General features: G+C 38.1%; 2 protein-coding genes across 3 annotated transcripts; one reads left to right on the top strand and one right to left on the bottom strand.

Annotated features, from left to right (window-relative positions):
- The first annotated feature begins 33 nt into the window (after nt 1–33).
- LOC5518637 (dol-P-Man:Man(5)GlcNAc(2)-PP-Dol alpha-1,3-mannosyltransferase) lies at nt 34–11015 on the top strand. 2 transcript variants are annotated; one of them, XM_032363452.2, is made up of 9 exons: nt 34–238; nt 3173–3272; nt 4924–5071; nt 5215–5375; nt 6402–6522; nt 6692–6897; nt 8297–8361; nt 8687–8822; nt 10809–11015. In XM_032363452.2, the coding sequence occupies exons 1-9, from the start codon at nt 67–69 to the stop codon at nt 10960–10962; spliced, it is 1263 nt and encodes a 420-aa protein (XP_032219343.1). In that variant the 5' UTR covers nt 34–66; the 3' UTR covers nt 10963–11015. The 2 variants fall into 2 exon arrangements, with proteins under 2 accessions (XP_032219343.1, XP_032219344.1); XM_032363453.2 differs by having other exon boundaries at nt 99–238; nt 3173–3276.
- A 1341-nt stretch (nt 11016–12356) lies between these two features.
- On the bottom strand, nt 12357–22368 carry LOC5518645 (ATP-dependent RNA helicase DDX19A). The gene is made up of 9 exons (XM_001638533.3): nt 22194–22368; nt 19404–19554; nt 19075–19222; nt 18839–18931; nt 18068–18170; nt 15638–15752; nt 14250–14427; nt 13399–13636; nt 12357–13241 (listed from the first exon to the last, which is right to left on the bottom strand). Exons 1-9 carry the CDS (start codon nt 22248–22250, stop codon nt 12825–12827), a joined length of 1500 nt encoding a protein of 499 aa, XP_001638583.3. The 5' UTR covers nt 22251–22368; the 3' UTR covers nt 12357–12824.
- Between the last annotated feature and the right edge of the window lie 3053 nt (nt 22369–25421).

Here is a 25421-nt window from a genome sequence, read left to right as displayed (position 1 = left end):
ATTCAATGTGACCAATTAGCTTTGAGAACGAGCTCTTATTGAAGAACATTGGGGGAAACTCCAAAAATGGCGGCACTGAAAAAGAAAGCTAGGCTCAAGAACACGACTTTTGATGTTAAATCATGGATTATTTGGTGCAAATCACTCCTTGTTGATCCAGAAAAGACATGGATAATAGCGCTTCTGCTTCTGCTTGCTGAAGTTGTTGTCAATATTGCGGTGATTTGGAAGATCAAATGTAAGTAAGTCCTTACTTATAACTCCGCGGAGATTCCATCCGCGTGTAGTTCAAAGTTATAAGAGAAAATTCGAATCTTCTTTATTGAGTTAACATCAATATCTGTCTGTATAATTAGTATTTCCAACACATCGAGTTTCATTTCTGTATAGCCAACAAATTGAAGTAGTATGCACTCATCAATTGTAACCCCCGCCCCCATGGTTTCGGGGAAGGGTGGGGGAGTAGACTTTGACGCTGTAAAAAAAAACAGAGAAAAGCCCCACCCCCTCGGGACAAAACTGCAGTCAAATACCCCTACTCCTCGGGATGCAAACTCTGACAATTAAGTCAACAAGTCATCTCTGATAAAAAGGCTTTAGGGAAAGTTCATTATCATCCCAAGGGGGATCCCAGGACCTGAAATGATCCCCAAAAGTACCCCAAACGATCCTGGGACCCAAAATGATACCGAGGAGTCCCCGAAATCAACCCAAAGGAATTGCGGTAATGGACAAAGGGAAAGCAGAAGAAATACTTGCAATTCTTGAAGCATAATTTAGGGTTAACAGCGACTAAATTTCTAAACAACGTGATTTTAAAATATTAAATTCCAATACAATACTTCTATTGCCCGGCATTAAACTCATAAACAGAGTCCAAAACAAATACACAACTTTAAATTGCTACTAAAAGGAATACAGCATAATCATAGCACAGCTTTGCTCAGATCAACCAAACTTTCGACCTTCCATCAACATTTTGCGGTTCTGACACATGACTCTGACACTAGAAATCTCATTTCCGGTAAACATCACCCCTAAAAATTAATATTCATTTGACAACCAAACACCACAAAATCCTTGTTTACACGAGCAAATTTTTACCAACACATTATATTTAGGCAGCCAGTTTGGCCGAGAAGATGAAATGACAAAAGCACACTGAGTAATATAGATTGAAACAGAATAAATTGAAAAAGATAAGTGCACAACATTTCATTGTTTTTTTCAAATTTCAAGCCGTTTTAATTGTTTTACAAATTTGAGGGTGTGGGTACCCTGTGGTACCCCCAAAACCTTCCCAGGCTCTTTTTTAGCAGATGTTTCACTAAATTAAATAAAATGGACCTTAAGATGCAAGAATGTAATGTTTGGCTTTCTTTTTCTAAATCTTAGTTCAGTGAAACAATTATTTTCGAAAAAATCCGACGTGGGTACCCTGTGGTTTTTTACTGGAATATACAACCACGCTGTACGGCCACACCCAGAGCTTTTTGAAGCGTAAACATATATTTTTGGAATCACTATGGAAAGGACTTTCAGATGATATATGTTTCCCAAAATCTCCAAGGGGGGGGGGGGTTTCACTTTCTGGCCCACGGACTAATACACTCGAACAACCCTTCTACTACCGATGCAAAATATTTAGAGGATGTGGCTTTTGTTGAAAGCAATATTATGTGAGTTTTGAATTTCCTCATGTAGTCGTGCGTACACTCTGGCATGATCTCATGATATAATAGGTATTTCATTCACCAACATGCACAAAAAAATAACCTTAACACATTTTGCTTCCTATGAAAAGCAGCATGTCCTATCCTTTGTTTTATGGCTTGTTATGTAAAAATGATTTATCCACGCCAGGTTCTTTAAATTACTATTACAGGAATTGTTAGTTGACCCCAATTTCTGACTCAACCACTGTATTTCCCCCACAGTCGTATATTAAAATCTTAATACTATAGTTTTAGTTAATGTAAATTTCCTTTTAAAAGCCACATTGTCACCAGTTTACTTCTGAAGGTCCGACGGAAACCTCAACCGTTAAAATACAAAAGAATCTATTTAAATCCGAGATATTAAACAGGCCATCCACTCTAAATTATCAATCACATCTTCAAAGAAACTTCCAATAAACTCAATGCTTTCAATTTTTTAAAATATTTTTCGCGTTTTCCGTAAAAAATTATCGAAGATTGTTACATACTCGCCCGGAAGTAAACTGGTGACAATGTGGCTTTAACAACACAAATAAAGCTAAATGTTTCATATGTTTTTAAAACTGAAAGCCAATCCATACACATTCCTTTTGTTGTCCATTACTGCAATTCCTTGGGGTTCATTTTAGGGACTCTTGGGGATCGTTTTGGGTCCCGGGATCAGTTGGGGGACTTTTGGAGATCGTTTTGGGTCCTGGATAGACCCCCTCTTCAGGAGGAACAAAATTTTCCATGATGAAGAATGAGCGCTTACAGTATACCATTAAAAAGCTTTGTTTATATTTTAGATATGTAACATAAGCACTTTATAATATTATATAGTGGAAACCATAAAAAGATGTATTTAGTATGTATACAGGTTTGTATTGCATTGATAAAAAGTGGCTTAATATGTATCCTGGACTCCTGGATTGTGCATACCAAATAACTGCCCCCAAACTGAGACAAGTTGATCCAACCACTTTCGACGCCCCCCCCCCCCTTTAGACCTTGGAAATCTCTTGAGGCCCCCCCACAGTATCCTCATGCCCCCTCTTATCTTTCAAAGCCAGTACACTCAAGCGAGTACATTTGTACCAATAACTATGAAGATAACAGTCACTAAAAAATGACAAGTATATTTTTCACACGTCTTGCGCATGAGCTGCTCTTTATGTAGTCTCAGCTGTAGCCCAGCTGTCCTATGTGTCTGTCACGCAACGCTTCGTATTCTTTATGCAATTGTTGTATATCCCATTGTATACCGCCCAACCCCTCACCCCACTGGATCAAACAGGGCCAATACCTGTGAGTGCACACCTCCTGGGTAACCCTGGGTACCCACCTGCTGTAATCCTCTTATACTATAATTCGATATGTAACAGTGATATATTTTTTTTAATCTTCATTTTAAAGAGATTGTTGTTGTTTGGTTATTTCTGCGGTTTTAATTAAAATTTGTTGTATGAGAGCAGACACGGAAATAGACTGGGAGGCCTATATGTCAGAGGTGGAAGGATTCCTAAATGGAACATATGACTACACCAAACTACAAGGTGCTACTGGACCTCTTGTGTAGGTATATTTACCCTTAAAGGGGGAGGTGAAGGATTCCTAAATGGAACATATGACTACACCAAACTACAAGGTACTACTGGACCTCTTGTGTAGGTATATTTACCCTTAAAGAGGGAGGTGAAGGATTCTTAAATGGAACATATGACTACACCAAACTACAAGGTACTACTGGACCTCTTGTGTAGGTATATTTACCCTTAAAGGGGGAGGTGAAGGATTCTTAAATGGAACATATGACTACACCAAACTACAAGGTACTACTGGACCTCTTGTGTAGGTATATTTACCCTTAAAGGGGGAGGTGAAGGATTCTTAAATGGAACATATGACTACACCAAACTACAAGGTACTACTGGACCTCTTGTGTAGGTATATTTACCCTTAAAGGGGGAGGTGAAGGATTCCTAAATGGAACATATGACTACACCAAACTACAAGGTACTACTGGACCTCTTGTGTAGGTATATTTACCCTTAAAGGGGGAGGTGAAGGATTCTTAAATGGAACATATGACTACACCAAACTACAAGGTACTACTGGACCTCTTGTGTAGGTATATTTACCCTTAAAGGGGGAGGTGAAGGATTCTTAAATGGAACATATGACTACACCAAACTACAAGGTACTACTGGACCTCTTGTGTAGGTATATTTACCCTTAAAGGGGGAGGTGAAGGATTCTTAAATGGAACATATGACTACACCAAACTACAAGGTACTACTGGACCTCTTGTGTAGGTATATTTTCCCTTAAAGGGGGAGGTGAAGGATTCTTAAATGGAACATATGACTACACCAAACTACAAGGTACTACTGGACCTCTTGTGTAGGTATATTTTCCCTTAAAGGGGGAGGTGAAGGATTCCTAAATGGAACATATGACTACACCAAACTACAAGGTACTACTGGACCTCTTGTGTAGGTATATTTTCCCTTAAAGGGGGAGGTGAAGGATTCTTAAATGGAACATATGACTACACCAAACTACAAGGTACTACTGGACCTCTTGTGTAGGTATATTTTCCCTTAAAGGGGGAGGTGAAGGATTCTTAAATGGAACATATGACTACACCAAACTACAAGGTACTACTGGACCTCTTGTGTAGGTATATTTTCCCTTAAAGGGGGAGGTGAAGGATTCTTAAATGGAACATATGACTACACCAAACTACAAGGTACTACTGGACCTCTTGTGTAGGTATATTTTCCCTTAAAGGGGGAGGTGAAGGATTCTTAAATGGAACATATGACTACACCAAACTACAAGGTACTACTGGACCTCTTGTGTAGGTATATTTTCCCTTAAAGGGGGAGGTGAAGGATTCTTAAATGGAACATATGACTACACCAAACTACAAGGTACTACTGGACCTCTTGTGTAGGTATATTTACCCTTAAAGGGGGAGGTGAATGTGTACACCCTTGCCCCTTTGTCAGCAAAAAAGGGTTTTTTTCTTTTAATCAAGGATTGTCAGGGTATGCAACTGATCAAAGTTACTAAAAAGCAATATGAGGATCATAATAAGAGAATAATTAGTTGATGATTTTCTTAGAGAACCCTAATTCTAGACAAAAAAAACCCAGGGAAATCAAACAAGTATCTGATAGGTACAATGATTATGCTACATAATATAATCTTTCCGTGACAGGTATCCAGCTGGGTTTGTGTACATCTTCAGTGGATTGTATCACCTCACCAGCAAAGGCACAAACATACGGATGGCCCAGTATCTCTTTGCTGCTCTCTACCTCCTTACATTGATTAGTGTCTTCTCCATCTACAACAAAACAAAAAAGGTTAGTGAGATGCACAAAAATCAAATTGGTGTGATCATAAGGTTATAAATTGGTGACCAACATAAAAGCCAAGTGATTGCCTAAGATATTTTATTGGTGTCCTTGGCCTTGCTCATTTGTATTTTTGGCTTTATGTTTCTTAGGTTCCCCCATATGTGTTCTTCTTCATGTGCTGTGCTTCATACAGAATCCACTCCATATTCATCCTCCGGCTTTTCAATGATCCTGTTGCAATGATCTTCCTTTACTGTTCAGTTAATGCTTTCTTGGCAAATAATTGGAATTTGGGTTGTCTGCTCTTTAGGTAAGGTTGGGGAAGATTTGAAAAGCAGGACAAGCTTTTCCTGAAAATGTCTGGAATCAAGAGGTGATCACCAGTGTTTGGTGTGATTGATTCCAAATGTTAGAGAGTAAAACATAAATTTTGATTGCACTGAGCAAATTAACATCTTGAGACTGATTAGATATATTTTACACTTGAAGACCTGCCAGTATAGAAACAGACTGATCCATGCAGTTTACATGATGAGTAGTGTGATGGGATAGATAAAACTTTCTGCTAGAGAGTCAGGTTTTTACAACTTGAGAAGGGGAACTGGAAGTCTCACTGAGCTATTCTCACTTGGGTTACCTGAAATAATAGCAGAATTCCAGCTTGCCTTTTCCAGGGGCAGGCGTACATTTTGCAACACTTAGCACCTCCCAACTCTCGACTCTCCAGAAAAGTAGACAGGGGTGATCGTCCTTTCTCTTAGGCTAAGTTCAAATGTCATATTATCCAAGAGCCATATTCAATGTAAATAAATGTAAATTTTATTTGCACATATTTGCATTGAATTCGGCTCATGAATAATACAACGTTTGAACTTAGCCTTAGGGTATAAAACTTAACAAATTGCTATTCCCTAGGGGGTGGTTAATGGCTTTTCCAATTCTAATATCCCTTAGGGCGAAAGTTCTGTAGACCACACCCAATTTGCCATCTTTTATGGGTAAGAATTTCTGTTGACCACACCCAAAGTGCTATCCCTTAGGGTTAAAATTGATTTTGCTGACAACACCCCCGTCTGTTTTTATCGAAGTCCCCCCCACACGTTCCCCAACTATATATAGTGGGTATGTTTAGGGAATCTTTGTGTCTTTTCAACTTCATAAATGTCTTCCATGTTTGTGGGCATTACCAGCTCACTACCTTAGCACTTGCTTCTCTCTTATATCATGGTCTTAAGGCAGTGTTAGAATGTGACCAGATGGGGAAATAGTACTCTCTTGGCTGACCGCTTGAGCGTTTTCTGATGTATGTAAATGGTGTCCCTTTCTTTTGTTTCAGCTTTGGAGTAAGTGTAAAGATGAACGTTTTGCTGTTTGCCCCCGGATTGCTATTCTTACTTCTGAAGAAGTTTGGTGCTTGGAGAACTATTCCTAAGCTTGCAATATGTGGGGTACCACAAGTGAGTTGATTACTGCTCCCATTAGTAACATGGTGAAGTGGAAAGTAGGGAAGCCAACGCTAATAAGTCACATGATGCTGTGTGATGGAGTGTTGTTTTGGATGCCACAAATCCCTGCTATCATTAATAAGAGTTTGTACTGACTCATGGTTTCTTGCTAATTTTTCAGGTGTTGCTTGGATTGCCATTCCTCATGGACAACCCTGTTGGGTATATTTCCCGGTCTTTTAACCTTGGTCGTCAGTTCTTCTTCATCTGGACCGTCAACTGGAGGTTTCTCCCTGAGTGGCTCTTCCTGAACAGATATTTCCACGCTGCTCTACTCTTGCTCCACCTTCTCACATTATTCTGTTTCTATTTATACAAATGGAGAGGGTAAGCCAAGTAAATGTATTTTTAGCCAAACCTCTTCTTTATCATGTGTCGTAAGCCGTGTATTTTATACTTGTATAGTGTATTATAATAATAACAACAACAACAATAATGAAGATGACCTCACATGGACCATGCATGTAGAGTATGTGATTAAGAAGGCTAGCAAACGGTTATATGCCTTAAGATCACTAAAAAAATCTGGTGCCCATTCTAATGACTTAGTCCGCATATATAATATAATTATTGATGAGGCGCTATAAAAAGGTTAATATTATTATAATGTGTGTTGATTAGGTTGATACTAAAATATGCAGCACCAGTGTGGGCAGGTCTACCAGTTTTCCTATCAGATTTGCTGGAAGCAGTTCAGAGGAGAGCGATACGCATTATTTTCCTGCAGAGTGATTATTGCACAGCCTTTGCCAATGCAGGGCTCTTGTCCTTATCTGCTGGCCGTGATAGCCTCTGTAAGCGTTTCGCCACAAAAGTGAATATTAGGGACTTTAAGTAATGAAGACGACGATGACGGCTAGGACAACGTAATTAAAAAATATGTTTTCATGCGTGGCATTCAATTGCAATGGAATAAGCAAAACATTATAGTCAGAGACCGATAAAAATAAACTAAGGACCTTCTTTCTACAGTAGAAAACCTAGTTAGTGGAATTTACAGTGCAAACATCCGCATCCTCAATTGACCGTGAAACTTGGAGTTTTCGTGTTGTGGTTTTATGGAAAACAGCTGAAATGTATCAGACAGAACGCATTTCCACATGCTAATATTGAATTCTGAATCAAATTCTATTGATTTCTGCCATTGTTGTCCACTTTGCCGTCGTCGTTGCTTAAGGTCCCTAATGCCTCCTCTGATCTAAATCTTTCCTAAAGGTACACAAGTCAACCATAGCTACTCACTTCGGTCTGGTCACATGCGTACTGACAGGTTCAATAATTGGTGTGCGATTTCAGTAATGTTGTGTAATGTTGTACTTGAACCTACACTGTATTTCAGACTTTTGTCTGCAAGAGTGTTGTAATAAACTATTGTTGTTGTTGTTGTTGTTGTTGTTGTTGTTGTTGTTGTTGTTGTTGTTGTTGTTGTTGTTGCTGTTATTATTATTATTATTTTAATAATAATCAAAAAAGGTGATTATGGAGGTGGTAGTGATGATGATGATTGTAATGTTTTCGGGACTAAAACATCACGAAGAAATAGACAGCTCGTTGAACACAACAACTGAACTCCATTTATTTCTGAACAAACCCCCGACATGCCCACGAGGCATTCCAAATATGGTGTACAACACAGGGAGCCCATCCGAATATATTACAATGATGATAATGACGATGATGATAATATCAATTAGAGATAGTGATGATAAATCTATTTTTCTTCCAGGTCATCTGATAGATTTCTTGTGTTTTTCAAGACGCCATACAAATGCCAAAAGATATCATCAACAAATATCCTTTTTATTAGTTGAATTTTACATGCCAACACTAGTTAAGTTGTGGGAGTCTCGATCTCTTGGTATGCAGCCTTAATCTCACTCCACCACAGCAAAATACATGAGAATGTTATGTTTTCATCGGGAGAAATAACAGAGATTCAGGACTGGATTGTTCTGCATGTTCTTAGAAAGAATCTAACTAAGAAAATGAATGTGTATTGGAATGCTTGAACATATCTCATTCTACATCCAAAAATTTCACGAGTTTGTTATCAAATTATAGTACTCTTTAAAATAAGAAAAATGGGCATTGGTCTTGATTCCTTAATTTAATTTACAGCTGGTAACCATTCTTTTCACATCAAATTTCCTTGGCATGGTGTTCTCACGGTCATTACATTACCAGTTCTATGTTTGGTATTTTCACACAATTCCCTACTTACTGTGGACAACAAGACTTTGGACGTCTGCCAGGTAACAATGCAGTAAGCCCATTTAGTGGGGACGAGGCTTCCTCTGGGCCAACTTGAGACGCAACATATACAAATCTAAAAAATTTTAACATTGTAAGACATGATCATATATGCAGGCTTTAAATGTGACTGGCCAGGCCCGTAGCCAGGAGGGGAGGGGGGGTGGGTTCAGGGGGTTAGGAAGAACCACCCCACTCGACTGGAAGGTCCGCTCTAACAAAAGAAAATTGAGAACCACTGCGAGCTAGGCCGAGCTACCTATGAGAAAATGGTCCGCTAAATGGGCAAACGAACCTCCCCGGCTACTGGCCATCTGGCTTGTCAAAATGGATACAGACATTTTTCATGAATGTGAGGTCTAAGCATTATCACTGTAGTTAGAGCAAGCAAGTGTAACCGTCGGAACTTGACATTAACCGTGCTGTTAAGAAAAATGTAGAAACAAATGCATTACTGAAAGGAAAACTATCTGGTTCTGACACCAGACATAAAGTAGGCAAAAATAAATGGAATGAAACGAAAACAATTGCGCGAAAGGCAACATGAGAACGAATACATGATGCAAGGCATGGAGTTACAAGGATTTATTAACAAATTAAATAATAAATTTTAAGTGACAACAAACATAGTCAAATCCCGAGAGAAAGTAACCTAAACCAAAGGCTAGTTTTGTAAACAAGGTACTTACAACCGGTAAATCAAACTGAACACAACTGGCATGACAGGCCCGTACGGACAGTGCTCTAAGCTTGTAGCTTATCTCTGCTGACTGTCTTCCCTGAGCAACTGCATGTCTCGCTCCCGCATCACGCCTCGCAAGCAATGCGTCTCCTTTGCTCAAGGGTACTAAACTAACAGATACTGTAATAACTAACATTTACTACAGCTCAAAGTACTCAGCGTCCATTGTCCTGTCAAATTTAGATACTGATCTTCCTGGGAAATGGTAAAGGATGCTAACTTAAGTCAATTATCAACATCAAGCTATTGATACTAATCTAAAGGAATTTGTAAACATGTACATTAAATCAATGTTCTTTTTGTACTTTGATTGTTTTTTCATGGGGTCACATCCACCCCTGCTTTTCTGTGCTTACTAACAAGACAAACAAACATCTTTTTATCATGATAAAAAAACAGTGTACGGATCGAATTAGAAACACATTTGAGAAACAATCCGTAAAATATGCAAAACAATTATAATTGCAATCCAAAAATTGCTTACTTAAAATATTTGCAAAATCTAAAATAACCCAAAATACCACCCGGTCACACAGGCATCCCAAGTAGCTCTTTTATGCAGCCCACTCTCTTCAGGAGGTGCAGGGGCGGATCTAGATTTTCACTTAAGGGGGGGTTTGGCTCAGTAACAAAAGGGGAGGGTATTTTTTTGTTACACATGGCTTTCTGGCAGCCCAAGGGGGGGGGGGTAACCCCCTAAACCCTCCCCCTAAATCCCCTACTGAGGTGCATTAATGGTAACGATGGTACTCAGGCTCCAATGTAGATAGCAATTTTTATACCTGTTAACCGTTAAAGGGGCAGTTGCACAGTTAAGAGTGATTTTAGTGTTATTTTGGCAATCTCCAAAATCTTAAATCTCCAGTCAAAGTCATGCGGAATCAATAACCATCCAGGTGACATGACCGAAAAACATGACATGAAGCCAATTTCACATCAAAAAGGCAAATTTATTAGTATTTAGTTAGTAATAGCGAACAAAATATCAAATGATACATTTTGTAAGTGTCATTGAAATTTCAGCTTTTCGTCCCTGAGCTCATACATAGCACAAGGGTGATCAAGGAAAAAGTATCTTAAAAAGCCAAAATATGTGTATGCAGGGCTTTCATGTCAGCTATCCCAGTGCCTCCCATGCAGCCGCTTTTAGGCAGATTGCATGCTTCTCTTTTGACCTGCCTAAAATAGCTATCTAATGGACATCTCTAATATGTAGAGAAAGCTAATTTCTCACTGTCTATTTCAGGATCTTGATACTAGGAGTGATTGAACTGTGCTGGAACACTTATCCATCCACAATAGCTAGCTCGCTTGCTTTACATGGATGTCACCTGGTACTTCTGGGCTCCCTGTGGTGCACTGGAGATGAAAGTCAAGATGAAATAGGGAAAAACAAATGAATTTGTAGAGAAAAATATAACTGGTCTTGTAGAATAAATGGAATCAATCAGCATCAATGGGTTTTTATGTATCTATCAATTGAAAAATTGTATTTTTTAAGTAGATAACCCATAGAGCATAATAAACTAAACCTGTGTAACAATTTGAAACAAAGCCCCTATCCTTGGGTACAACATCCAGTGGTCCCCCTCTTGCTCCTGTCCTTGGATACATCATTTAGGGGTCCCCTTTTAGTTCCTATCCATGGGTACATCATTAAGGCGTCCCTTTCTAGCCCCTATCCATGGGTACACATTCATGAGTCCCCTCTATAGCCATATCCATGGGTACACCATTCAGGAGTCCCCTTTTAACCATATCAATTGGTACACCATTCAGGAGTCCCCTTTTAGCCATATCAATGGGTACACCATTCAGGAGTCCCCTTTTAGCCATATCAATTGGTACACCATTCAGGAGTCCCCTTTTAGCCATATCAATTGGTACACCATTCAGGAGTCTCCTTTTCGCCATATCAATTGGTACACCATTCAGGAGTCTCCTTTTAGCCATATCGATTGGTACACCATTCATGAGTCCCCTTTTAGCCATATCAATTGGTACACCATTCAGGAGTCTCCTTTTAGCCGTATAAATTGGTACACCATTCAGGAGTCCCCTTTTAGCCATATCAATTGGTACACCATTCAGGAGTCCCCTTTTAGCCATATCAATTGGTACACCATTCAGGAGTCCCCTTTTAGCCATATCAATTGGTACACCATTCAGGAGTCTCCTTTTCGCCATATCAATTGGTACACCATTCATGAGTCCCCTTTTAGCCATATCAATTGGTACACCATTCATGAGTCCCCTTTTAGCCATATCAATTGGTACACCATTCATGAGTCCCCTTTTAGCCATATCAATTGGTACATCATTCAGGAGTCCACTTTTAGCCATATCAACTGGTACACCATTCAGGAGTCCCCTTTTAGCCATATCAATTGGTACACCATTCAGGAGTCCCCTTTTAGCCATATCAATTGGTACATCATTCATGAGTCCCCTTTTAGCCATATCAATAGGTACACCATTCAGGAGTCCCCTTTTAGCCATATCAATTTGTACACCATTCAGGAGTCCCCTTTCGGCCATATCCATGGGTACATACCTGATTTAGATCTGTTTTGAAAAATATTCAATTGTTAAATTCAATGAAAGATGGCAACAAACCTGAAACTTCCAATAGAAACACACTTTCAATATTTTAAAATATTTTTCGCGTTTTCTGTTAAAAATCATCAGATATTGTTACATAATCGACCGGAAACAAACTGGCGACAATGCGGCTTTATGTCCCTGCCCAGAATAACTGCTTCACCTGGGACATAAAAAATAAGCACTCAAGCCCTTTTTCAAACAATTACAGCTAACTGTTCATCATAAATTGTATGAAAGGAATACAATTTAACTGGTTTTAATTTAAAGCTATCTAGTTCCCAACCCATGTGATAAATGTAATTCACTTGGCATAAAGCAGAGCATGGAATGGAATATCCATAAATATCAACAGCAGTAACTAAACATGGAATGACTCTCTGTACAAGGTTTTACAATAACTGTTTTGTCTACCAAAGAGATCTGGTATGGTATCGCTGCTATCCATCTACAGTATAGTTCTATTAGCTGGCATCTCCAGCAACCACTAGATTCTATTATAATCTGTTATTCAAGTGCTTGCCGCAACCTAATACTTGTAGCCTAGCACTTTTGGCTCAATGAGCATATTGTCTGTAAAATACAGCAGTTTGAACGTTCAACTTTAAAATAAAAATGTATAAAACGTGTTGTTTGCTGATAGGATAGATATCAAATCAGTTTATTTCTGCAGGTTTTCCAACTCATCTACATCATCAGCTTGTAAGTGCTGAATTTTCTTGCCAAAATGCTCCTCAATTTTCTTCATTATATTCATGGACCTCTGTCCGTCAATAAAGTTCACAGCAATGCCAGACTTGCCAAAGCGCCCTGTACGTCCAATGCGGTGAAGATAAGTCTCAAAATCAGCTTTGCCTTGCATATCCATTGGCATATCATAATTGATAACAAGAGTGACTTGCTCAACATCAATGCCTCGTGCAGACACATTTGTTGTGATCAGAAGTTTTTCCTTGCCCAATCGAAATCTCTCCAGTACTGCTATCCGTTGCTCAATTGTTATCTCACCAGACAGGAGTGCCACGGCATGGCCTTCTTTCACCATCTTCTCCGCCAGCCATGCTGCATTACGGCGTGTCTAGAAAAACAATCAGAAAGAATACTATAAAAAACGGTGCCTATAACAAGAATTACAGTAGAAACTTTAAAGAAGTACTGTTTAAAACCTTACTGCCTTTTAAAATAAATTTTAGCAATACTACCCATATTTCTGGTATTATTAAAAAACGACTTACATGACAGAAAACCATGCACTGTCCTATAGAGAGAACTCCGTACATGTTGCAGAGGGCTTCAAACTTGTCTTCTGAGTTCTTGCACACAACATAGTACTGCTTGATGTTATCCAAACTCTCCTCTTCGCGGCGGAGACGGATGATGATAGGGTTGGGAACTACAGTCTCAGCAAACTTCATGACATCCTCATCATACGTGGCGGAAAATAGAAGCACCTGGCAGTCTTTATGTAGCGATCTGGAGAAGAGGTTATTCAAGTTTATTTTCAGTATCATAAAAATATAATAATGATTATGTTTATTCCAATAACTACTAAAGTATATATGAATACAAACATAGATACACAACACTAAGTATTAACATATAGTAATACTAACATTAATATTAGTATAGATCTTTGTAATGGAATAATTGATAATCAGTGTGCAATAGTAATAAATGTCTTAGTGTAGCCATGAAAGTAATATCACAACAACATGGATTACTTGATAAAACAATGCTATTTTAATCTATTATCTAATGAGTTGATTGATCAACATCAAACTGTCTATTCCTCTGTGGATAGACTTCATAATTTGTTGAGGCAGGCCCTTGTGTAATTTAAATCATAAGCTTAACCCAAAGCTGATTTTATGGTTTACATAAATCCTTTTCCAATTTTCATCTTTAATCAATAGTGGGATTTTGATTTTGACCTATGATAACATCAGTAGATATACCAGTGCTTGAAATCCAGACCCAAACTATGAAATTAATCATTAACAGAGTATGGTACAGTACCTAGCCACTGTGACATGCCTCCAAAAGTATAACTGGTATTTTTAGGGAACCCATAAATCTGGTCACTTACTTATGAATTCTAATGGATTGATCCTGGTGGCCTTGCAAAGCAATCATGATATCTGCCTCGTCCAGTACAAACACAGACACCTTTCTCGGTTCAAAGCATTTTGACTTCCTGATCCAGTCTAGTAGAGTGCCAGGGGTACCAATGATGATGTGGTCTGTGCACTTTTGGCCTCTGGGAACTGAAAGATAAGATTACAACATTACAAGGGCTAGACAAACTATTAAAAACAAGGACAAGACAAACAACAGTGAACACACACCAACAACAATCTAGAGATTAAGTAATTACAGACTGAAATTTGGCATTTTAAGCACCCTTTTTAAGAACCTTATTTGCCTGGTGGGAAATAATTGGTTCTTATTTGAAAGATCACTCAAATGTTGATTGTCTAAATTCTGGATATTTGTGTAAAACCTATAAAATATAACATGTGAAGAAAATTAAAAACATGATTTATGGTTGATAGCAAGAAAGAATAGATGCTTTTCATAAACGTTTGGTGTGCTTTATACTTTAGCTAAATACATAATGGGATTATTGGCAAAACAAGACTACACAAACAAAGGCAAGTCAAACTTTTCAGTGTGCAAGCCAAACTATTTAGAACTAGATCAAGCCAAACAATCCACAAGAGGACAATCTTAACTATTTATAAGAGGACAAGCTACAGTAAATTTTAGAGTAAAGATTTAGGGCGGGGACAAACATAAGTCTAAAATATATAAGGAGATATATGAGAAGCACGGGGCCCAATTCTCTTGTTAGCGCTAGAGAGCAAGGCACGAAAACCTCTCAGTTACTGTACCTGTAGCTTTCAACAGAGAAGCCACTGTCAAACAAGACAACTCTGCCAAATTGTACAGGGTTATAAAAACTTTAACACTATAAAATAATTTAGTTTATAGTTTACTAGTTCTACACATAAAGAAACAGTAAAACATTCTGAAGAAGTAAAATGTAACAATAAAATTTCCATATAATTCAGTATTTTACTTTGATAAAAATTTGATATCAAGGTAAAGTTTAAGATTGTTGCAAAGTTACAGAGAATTAGATTTTAGATTTCTTGTGGATCTTTCTATGTAGGTCAATACTTCTCGACGCACCACTTATCATATCCATCATCTATTGAAAGCATTATTGAATCAAAGCATGTCAACGAGCACTAGTCTACCACACTGTTGTTATTGCTTTTAATCTATACTGTGGGTAAATCTTAAAATAACTATTTTAAAACAACATTGTATACTTAATCTAACACATTAATTAAATTGAAAAAAATTGAAAAAGCTTCCTAAATCAGCCGATGGAAATGGATGTTGCCTCACACTTAGTATTTTGAAGAATAACAAAATGGTGGATGACAGAGGCCTTTTAATTATACTCACATTGGTTGCCTCTGACTGCGTAGTTGATCTTGATGTGTGGGCAGTGTTTGCCCATGGCTTCGGCCACCTTACCAGTCTGCCTGGCCAGCTCGTATGTCGGGGACAAACAGATCACCTGTGCACACAAACAAGAACATAAATTTTAATGATAAAATACACACCTATTTCAAATAACCCATAGAATCCATGTGTTGTAACCTACATTATATCAATGACACACACACACCTATTTCAATAAACGTTGTCAGGACAAATGGAATTAATAATACACACCCAAATTTTTTTTCTAATTTTCCAGAGAAAAGTTATAAATATCAAGAAAACCTCTTAGGCTTAACCCATTGACTCCTGGCTATTTTTGAGCTGAATTTACAAAAAACAGACTGAAAACAGATACCTCCCCCCCTATTCTGAGTTTTATACAGCCCGTCAAAGTCAAACACAGCTGCACCTAGTCAGCAGTATATCCAAGCTTTCCAACAGTGCTTTGCGGTCCCCACTTTTAATCCCTCGTCGTTGTGCTGAAGCCAGCACAAGTTGATGGTTGCTTGTATTTTTCATCAAAAATACAGCTATGAGCATATTAGGAGAGTGTCTCAGGACATTATGAAGTCGTTTGAGGCATAATTGAGTGCTTTGCTTATGGATATTTGCAAGCAATTGTGGATTCATGATGATTTTTTTCTTGTTTGGCTTTGCCTGGATGAGAAAACAATTTTCTAATGAATCACCACAGCTCTCCTAAATGCTGTCTTTTCTGAAACCAAATTGATTCCAAAATTGTTTACACTGCTATTCTGGGTCTGTATGACCTGGAATTGATTTGTTTGGCTTCGGGGTGAAAAGACTTATAAAAAACCATCTGACTTTGGGGAAAGGAGTGTTGACTGGCCCTCCCCTCGTGAATTTTTCCCTGGATCTCCCAGGGGTCAATGTGTTAAGCAGCAAATCTTAGCACAACTGTAAAGCTGTTATTCCCATCGCTGATAGTTTGTATTTTCACATGGAATATCCAAATGTGAGCTTGTGTCTGTTCACTGCAATTTCCACCATTTTGGACGAGGTGCAGAGAGACTGGGTTGATTGCTCTTTTTCTATAGAGTTTTTGGGCTTATTTTCTTACAAAACACACGATGAGGAAATTTAAGATACTCTTTGTTGGGAACACCTTTTACTACTGTACGTTATTTTTAAGCGTTATTTTTTAGTTCTAAGACCAATCACTGCTTATGGGTATAATTATTTGTAAAAATAAAGATGATAACTAATATAATCGCATAACTTATCCACATTTGCCTACATTCAGTAGAAATTTGATGAGTTCCATGGTATTTTTTGATAGCAGAACTGCCATATAACAATTGGCATTGGCACTGAAAACATATTTTGAAATAGGTGTATTTACAGTACAGCCTGCAGGGAACTTAACATTTTGTGCGCATTTTTTGCGTGTAGTTGGAGTGTAATTAGATTCATACACTCAAACTCCACGCACCTTGTGTGGACTACACACACCAAACTACACGCACCTGTTTGCCTCATTAACTTCTACTGCAATAAAAACTGATCTCTACAAACTTCATGCCTAATTTGGCTTAATACAAGTAGTTTTACCAAACGAAAGCAGAAATTATTTTTTTATTAATAAGAAGGAATAAATGCGAATGTTGTGTGTTGAACTGGTGCTTTCTTGCTCAAACAACGAAAAAAGTTACCGAAGCTGTATCAAACAAATATATTTTAAAAACTGTTAAGTTTCTTCCAGGCTGTACTGTATATACATTACAACATTAACAAAAATATACTAAAAATAACAAAAATGTTATTGGTATTTTAATTGGTGTTATTTGTGTAATATTATATATGAGAAGCACGGGGCCCAATTCTCTCACTAGAGCTAGAGAGCAAGGCACGAAAACCTCTCAGGTTCTTTTCCTGCAGCTTTCAACAGAGAAGCCACTGTCAATTGAGACAACTCTGCCAAATTGTACAGGGTTAAGCATTAATCCCTGCAAGAACTAGGCAAAGTCCTAGTTGCAAAAAGTTTTATTAAGCTTTCCCACATAGTATCTTTTGATTAGATTCTTTGTGCATCTTGCTTTGTGGGTCATCATTTATTTCTATTACAGAGTTCTATTCAGAACCTAAATCCTCAACTCTTCTGCAAACAAGAGGTCAATGGGTAAACTTAGCTTTTTTTACCCTTACACTACAGTATGAGTTTAGGCCCTGCACATACGTCATACTTTATATGAGCCGTATTCAATGCAAATACATGAAAATGACGACAAAGCGATGCACCTGGCTCATTTGCAGTAATTTGCATTGAATACAGCTCATGGAAGGTATGGCGTTTAAACTAGGCCTTACTCACTAATGTTCACTCAATAAACTTGGATATCTATCTCTTAGAAGCTCATTAATATGTACCTGTGGGTATGGCTTGGTAGCATCAACTCGACTCAACATGGTCAAAACAAATGCTGCTGTTTTACCAGTACCAGACTGAGACTGGGCTATCATATTTACAGGTCTAAGGCAACAACAAAAGAACAATCAATCAATTTCAAGGGTCTGAGGCAAACAACAACAACGACAATAAGACAATTAATCAATTTCACAGGCTTGGGGTATACAACAACAACAATAGAACAATCAATCAATTTCACAGGCCTTGGGTAGACAACAACAACAACAATAGAGCAATTAGCCAATTTCACAGGCCCTGGGTATAAAAAACAACAACAACAGAACAATCAATAAATTTCACAGGCCTGGGGTAGACAACAACAACAATAGAACAATTAATCAACTTCATAGAACTGGGGCAAACAACAACAACAATAGAACAATTATTAAATTTCACAGGCCTGGGATATACAACAACAACACAATAAATCAATTTCACAGGCCAGGGGTATACAACAACAAGACAATTAATCAATTTCATAGGCATGGGATATACAACAACAACAATAGAAAAATAAATCAATTTCGCAGGCCAAGAGTATGTAACCACAACATCACAAAAATGTGAATCTATCATGTTCACAGTCCAAGAATATTAAACCAAAATGAAAGAACAATGTAAAACTATCATGTTCACAGGCCTACAGTATATGACGATACAAGAACAATGTGAATTTATCAAGTTCACAGGCCAAGACCTAGCAAGTCTTTCAATGATTTGTGAAGACTTACGGATCTGCTAGCAGCATTGGAAGGGCTGTCTCTTGGATTTTAGACGGCTTGTTGAAACCCATGTCATAGACCCCACGACGGAGGTTTGCTGACCTAAAGCAAAAAAATCACATTTTAGTCTTTGGAAATGGAAATTCTATCTACTCCATCTCTCTCTCTCTCCTTTCCCTTTCCTCTCTTATCATCATAATAATAATTTTTCTTTGACATGATACTCATAAGGACAAGATACTTACAAGGGAAGTTCTTCAAAGGATTTTGCAGAGTACAGAGGTGAGCTCGGATCACTTCGAAGTACCTCAACCTCATGCTTGGTCACCACAAGTTTGTCCCTTAATAATTTGGTCAGAAGAGATGACTCCGCCAGTTCATTTTTTGTGTCCTCTGCAGCCATACAAATTTTTATGATCAGCCAGAAAATTCTGATTAATTATTTGTGACTTTTATGGAATGTACAAGGACAATTGTGAAAACATGCGCCCTAAAAAGTACTTTTAATTACCCAAGGAATGTTAAAAAAAGAGATATGCATATTTTTTTTTCAATTTATCAGTCTTGTACATGCCTGGATTTTCTGTTGTGCGGTTAGTACTCTCATCCCATCCTGAGCCATCCGCAGGCTTTTCCTCTGGGACAGTAGCAGGAGCTTGGGAAGCAGGTGCTGCTTGGGGTGCGGGTGAAGGTTTGGGGGTACTGCCAATTGCTAGCTTGTTTACCTGTGAAGAAAACATAACACTTAGTAATGCAAAGTAACAGCATGTAACAGGTTTGTACGACTGGCCTTTAAAAACTTTAAGAAAGGGGAGGTTGTATTTACAGGGGCAGCTTGACAGTCCTAACACGGGGTCTACAAGTGACGCCTTTTTGTTCTTTGCATGTACCATTCCAAATACATATGTGTAAATGAGAGAGAACATTTGGAACAGTACATTAGAAGAACAGTGGTCAACCCATTCGCTCCCATACCGCCCTGAAACGCCCGGCGGAAAAACTGTCCCTATAAATTTCCCTATACTGCCCGGCTTTTGCGAACACAAGAAAAACCCCTCTTGCTCCCCTCCCCGGCGAGTAAAGCTTTTGAAAATTCAGCTATAGCGTGACAAGGAATTGACCAATCAAATGAGCTCTTTTGCGCATCTCCTAGCAACTGAACAATAGAACAATGCCTTGTAGTGAAATCACTTGTCTCACGTGACCGCCATGTTGAATTCGCAATATTTTCATTATTTTCTCGCTTTTAAGGCTTGGTAAAGGAAGATAATTAGAAAACCTGACATGATAGCTCTGGAGAGGATATTGCAGCCCGTGAGAGGATCGTTTTGTTCAAATATGACGGGAAACAGTGCGTAAAGACATCAGAATTCACGCAGGATTCTGACAGCGAGATCTAAATTTTGGAGTCTCACAGTTGGATTTTGCCATGTTTCGAGGAGTACAGTTCCTCTAGTCTGGTGAGAATGAATTATCTACCCACTAAAAATCTGCTGTATGGATAAAGGCTTCTTATTTTTGTGAAAAGATCTGTATAATAATATTTATTTTAGCTAAATCAGGCCGGGGTGAATGAAAAAAATTTGACCACGTGTGAATTTACATGGTTGCTCTCATCTCAAAATACATCATTTCAGGAGGTCATAATGGTACGAAAATAACCTTTACTGGATCACATAACATCATAACATCTGCTAGGTAACAAGGATGCCACAAAGGGTTTTTTAGATGGATTAACTCGAATATTTTGCATGTTACTTTGCTTCCTTGAGAACGTTAGATTTGACTAACAAAATCTATGCAAACGATTTGAATCAATTCTATATTCCTCCGTTCTTGGTAAATAAAAATTAAGGGAAATCAACAATTAAACAATACTTTCAGTTGATTGTACATTGAAGATGTTGTGAACTGATTATGAGTTTAGGAAATCCACGCAAAGCACTAAGATTTTGCTCTCTAAACATAAAACCGATTTAGAATGGTCAACCGTCGCTGTGTTCAGAACATGCACTTTGAAACCAAAAACTCTGTTTGACAAAATGTCTTTGTTTTACCAAGTCTTGAAATCTTATCTGTGGAATAAACTCGAGGAATGTATTCAAGGATACTGTAAGTACATTTATTTAAAATATTGTATTGATTTGTGCATTTATTAAAAAAGAATTTTGTCAAAAGAAGTTGTTTTGATTCTTCATGTTCACTAAATTGAACAAATTTGAATAAACTTGATAAATAATAGTCTAGTTTTTATATTTTTCTAGTTGTTTACAGATAAATTTGTACACCATCAGATTCCTCGTCTTTTCCTGAATAGGATGCACTATTTGCTTTTATGTAACATAGTCTCGCAATTTACTGCGCATATGTGTTTTGCTTTCTGCTCGAGGGAATTTGCAAAACTTGTGAAAACTCCCAGGGAGAGAGCGATTAGCGTGCGCTATTATCCCAGGAGCGAATGGGTTAAAAAAGGCATTACCCTTACACTTTTAGTCAAGTTTAGTCAAATTATCATGGTTCTCAAGAAGTAAGGAACAGCATTTCTGGTAATCTTGGACGCCCCTGCCCCCCTCAATAATAGACCGTTTTCACGATGTTATGCACACATCCGAAATGCCGAACTGGCAGGCCAAAGCTGATCCAAAATGCAGACAAAGGACAATTTGACTCCAAGCACTCTGGCAGCATTTTCTATAGCTTCGTCTGTAAACTCCACTTCATATGCCATTTTAGTTCAGCTATTGCGCAACATAGTGAAAATGGTCTATTGGGACAATAGAAAAAGCCAACCAGAAAAAGAGGCTTCCCCAGTTGTTAATAACTTTTATTTTTTTTAATAAGACTTGAATTTAAAATCAAGTCGTTATTTTGCAAGTTAATTCAGCCCTGGACTGGGCTAGGAAGGAGTCAGAGGAAAACAATGAAGAGGTGCGAAAACAGCCAGAGAGCAAGGTTGCCGATCTAAATTCGCTGTCAACAAAAGCAAAATATAGGAAAGTTTCTTAACATCATTGCTACTTCCAGAAAAAAAAGTAAAAGTAAATCATCATAACGTTCGTAAATATTATCAACCAAAATAGGAACGAGTTGGTCTGACAGTTCCGCTCCAACTCCAAACCTTCTTCTTGAGCAAGACAAAACGAGAAAAAAGCATTTTGGGTTCATAGTTTATTGATATGATAGTTGATGAAGTGAAAAAGCTTTGCTAATAATTTGAAAACGTAGCAAAAAGCAATAGAAGCTGGAGTTATTTCAAACCCGGCGATCAGAGAGAAAAAGTCAGTCAAAACTCAGCGCACACGTGCGAGCCGAAAGTAGCTAACAAAAGCAAAACTCTCAAAACATGCATGGACAGAAGACAAACCTGGCCAGATAAACGCTCCTGCTCCTCGGCGGCCGCTGCCCAGTCTTCATCCGCCATGTTTTACGCCCTTTTTCGGAAGAAAAAGGAGGAAATTTGGAGATTTTCACCCAAGAATTGATAGACGTAAATTTTTCCCAGCCCTTCACCTCGACAATACGCATGCGCACAATAGCACCCATGCCCAAGCCCTCGCGACTGATCTCTAAATACTAAGCATTTATGGGATACCTATGTCGAATGTAATCAAGATAGATTCAAGATTCACGATTTGAAATTTTAAACGAACCTTTCACTCTTTCACTTCGTTTGTTTAAAATTTCAAATTGTGAATCTTGAATCTTGAAAAAGGCGCTTTAATACGACCAAAGAGCATGCAAAAAGCTAACATAAACACAACACTAGACTACACACGTCTTTTCAACCAGTTGTTTTTTTATTTTTCACTAAATTTGATTTTCGCCCTATGTTTACCGTAAAATCAAAAGGGACAAATAAAGAGCTTGGGCTACCTGTGCTCCCATTGCCTGACGATTGTACTGTAAGGCTTTGTTTATAAATGCAACTGAGCGAAATAACTTTACGCAGGGCGTCCGTTTTTGCGCTCGCCCTCAGGAACCTTGCGGATTAGTATACAATATGGCGCCCGATCATCGAACGGAGAGGGTTCTCCGCGATGATAACGCCGAGCACCGGCGCCCGATCATCGAACGAAGAGGTTTTTCCGCGATGATAACACCGAGCACCGCCTGCAAGCAGGCTATATGAAGGGAAGACAAAATGGATTGCTACATTATTTTAAACCAAGGCAAATACAGCCGCGGAGGAAATGTTTTGTTTATAAATGCAACTGAGCGAAATAACTTTATGAAGGGAAGACAAACCAACCAAATTCCTAAAATGACGGTTAATAATAAGCATTCAGTAGATCTCTGTGTTATTTGATGAGACTTATGTATAAAGGGAAATATAAAATCAATCCGAATAATCTCATTTCTCTGCCCCGCTTCTCGGCCCTTCTAATATCAGACATAATATTGCTTTTTTTATTCGATACTGGGTTTGCAGTATTTTATATTTTGAGTCTTTTTGTCCACAGCAATGTCCAGTCCTGAACTACAATGATTGCAAATCATTATGCAAGAAATAAAACAAAATGGATTGCTACATTATTTTAAACCAAGGCAAACACAGCCGCGGAGGAAACACAGAGGGCTCCAGTGAATACTGCAGTGTACTTACATGCAGAAGCTATTGTTAGGGAGAAGCAGGAAATCATAAATTCTGTATAGTTCACTATAAGTTAATACATGAGCAGTAATCTTTTCAGTAGCTTTTATTATGGCCACCACTTAGACCCAAATAGCTTACTGGGTTTGTACAGGCATTTGGCTTGGGGTGGGCCCACGGGCTGTGTCCCTCCCACTCAACCACCAAAAGGCAGTCTTTTTTTTAATTTACTTTACTTTCCATAATATCTATGACTGCACATCCCCTCCACAGCTAATCAGATTGTTTGTTATGGCTACCAGACATACAATGCCTTCAATTAAATAATTTCTTTTGTTTAATAAAATAAGACTACAAGTATTTTGTTTTTGTTCTATTTCTCTTATAAAACAAACAGAGAAACCATGAAACAAAGGGTTAGTGATCAGCAAAGACAGTGCCTACAAAGAAAATGGGGTCTAGCATAAGTCTGGCTTATGGAAAATGTGCGAACCGCCCCACACAAATCTAAAAGAATATCGATTTAACCCTTGCAATTGAATGACCAAGCAATCTATGAGCTCGAGCACTTCACTTTTCTACGAGAACTTCTAGTTTTACACTTATATAGTACGGGCTTTTATGGATTACTTGTGCTTGTTGGGCAGGCACTATATAACAACCACCCTAACTCTAACACTGATTCTGGTTTCAGCCGTTGTTATAAAGTATTTTAAGCGATTGTTCGACTTTTTTTCTCACAGCTGTTACAATCAGCCAGTCATGTATGAGATACGAAATGTTAAGCCAATCAGGTGCGAGCTACGATACAATTAGCCAATCACATGCGAGCTACGATATGATCAGCCAATCACCACTAAGCCCTGGATAAGAAACTCCATATTATCCAGCTCAGCTGAGTTTTTCATCTGCCAAACGTGCGAAATAAACTAATTTGTCAAAAATACATTTATTAAAGAAAAAAAAAACTTCTCAAACAACTAAGTACAGCCAAGTTCAGAGCCGTTCTCTGTGCCTTCCCTAATCACATTCAAACTACCACTTACATTATAAAATTACTGTTTTCGATTTTCATTTTATTTAAACCTTAATATCAAAATATAAAAATAAGGTTGTCTTCTGTTATTGCGTATAGCGCTAAAATGAGTCAATATTTACCAAAGAAAACGCTAATCATGTTTGACTACCGATTCAAAAATTTTAATTAAAATCACTTGACAAACAAGACATGACGAAAAAAACAAGGAACATGACTCATTCAATTAAGGCCATTTCATTCTAATAAGGCGAAAAATTTATCTACGTACTTAGTAATAGCAAACAAAATATCAAATGCGACTTTTTTTTTTAATTGATGCGACTTTTTTGTCATTGAAATTTGAGCTTTTTGTCCCTGAGCCCATACATAGCACAAGGGTGATCAAGAAAAAATATCTTAAAAAGCCATATTCTGGGTATGTGCATTTCGGCCTCACATTATTTGTGTTTTGAGAGTCCGAAATACAAGGAAACTATGGCCATTGTAAGAAATTGTGTATTCTTTCTCTTTCTCGAATTGCGCATTTTCCAGGTTTTTCCGTCATGTCACCAAACAACAATTAACGACCCATTTTGAGGGGGATCAGGTACGCCCCCGCTCTATCAGCCTGTACCCACTCGAGAGTCCTCTCCGCGTTCGGTTAGCGTCCGGTTAGCGCCCCCTGTAAGTTCACCCAGGGATATCGCCGGGCAAGCATACGAAAACCAGCAGAACCAGCATACATTCTTACTTTCTATATACTTTTGTTACGCGGAGAAGTGACTTAACGATTTATTAACCTCATTGCTTCCCTCCTCATTACCACTTAAGTGAGATAATTAGATATAATTACTAAACTCTCCTGAATCAATACTCGATTGATATTTTTTAATTAGTCCGGTTAAACATTTATTTCTGTTATTTAACTAGTGCTAGTATGATCATTTAACTCACTAAACAAACGCGGAAACCTGTTGAACGTA

This window comes from Nematostella vectensis, chromosome 3, assembly GCF_932526225.1.
Source record: "Nematostella vectensis chromosome 3, jaNemVect1.1, whole genome shotgun sequence".
NCBI lineage: Eukaryota > Metazoa > Cnidaria > Anthozoa > Actiniaria > Edwardsiidae > Nematostella > Nematostella vectensis.
This window is presented reverse-complemented; position numbering and strand designations above follow the sequence as displayed.

Bases quoted from the DNA above. Each gene is read 5' to 3' on its own strand.
- LOC5518645 (XM_001638533.3), bottom strand. From the start codon at position 22,250: ATGGCGGATGAAGACTGGGCAGCGGCCGCCGAGGAGCAGGAGCGTTTA. The intron at 19,223-19,403 runs GCATGTACAAGA...GTATGGCTGCAG, and splicing joins CCGCACAACAGAAAATCCAG to AGGACACAAAAAATGAACTG. The intron at 18,171-18,838 runs GTAAGTCTTCAC...TTGTTGCCTTAG, and splicing joins CCAATGCTGCTAGCAGATCC to ACCTGTAAATATGATAGCCC.
- LOC5518637 (XM_032363452.2), top strand. From the start codon at position 67: ATGGCGGCACTGAAAAAGAAAGCTAGGCTCAAGAACACGACTTTTGAT. The intron at 3,273-4,923 runs GTAGGTATATTT...TTTCCGTGACAG, and splicing joins GGTGCTACTGGACCTCTTGT to GTATCCAGCTGGGTTTGTGT. The intron at 8,362-8,686 runs ATATCCTTTTTA...AATTTAATTTAC, and splicing joins CCAAAAGATATCATCAACAA to AGCTGGTAACCATTCTTTTC.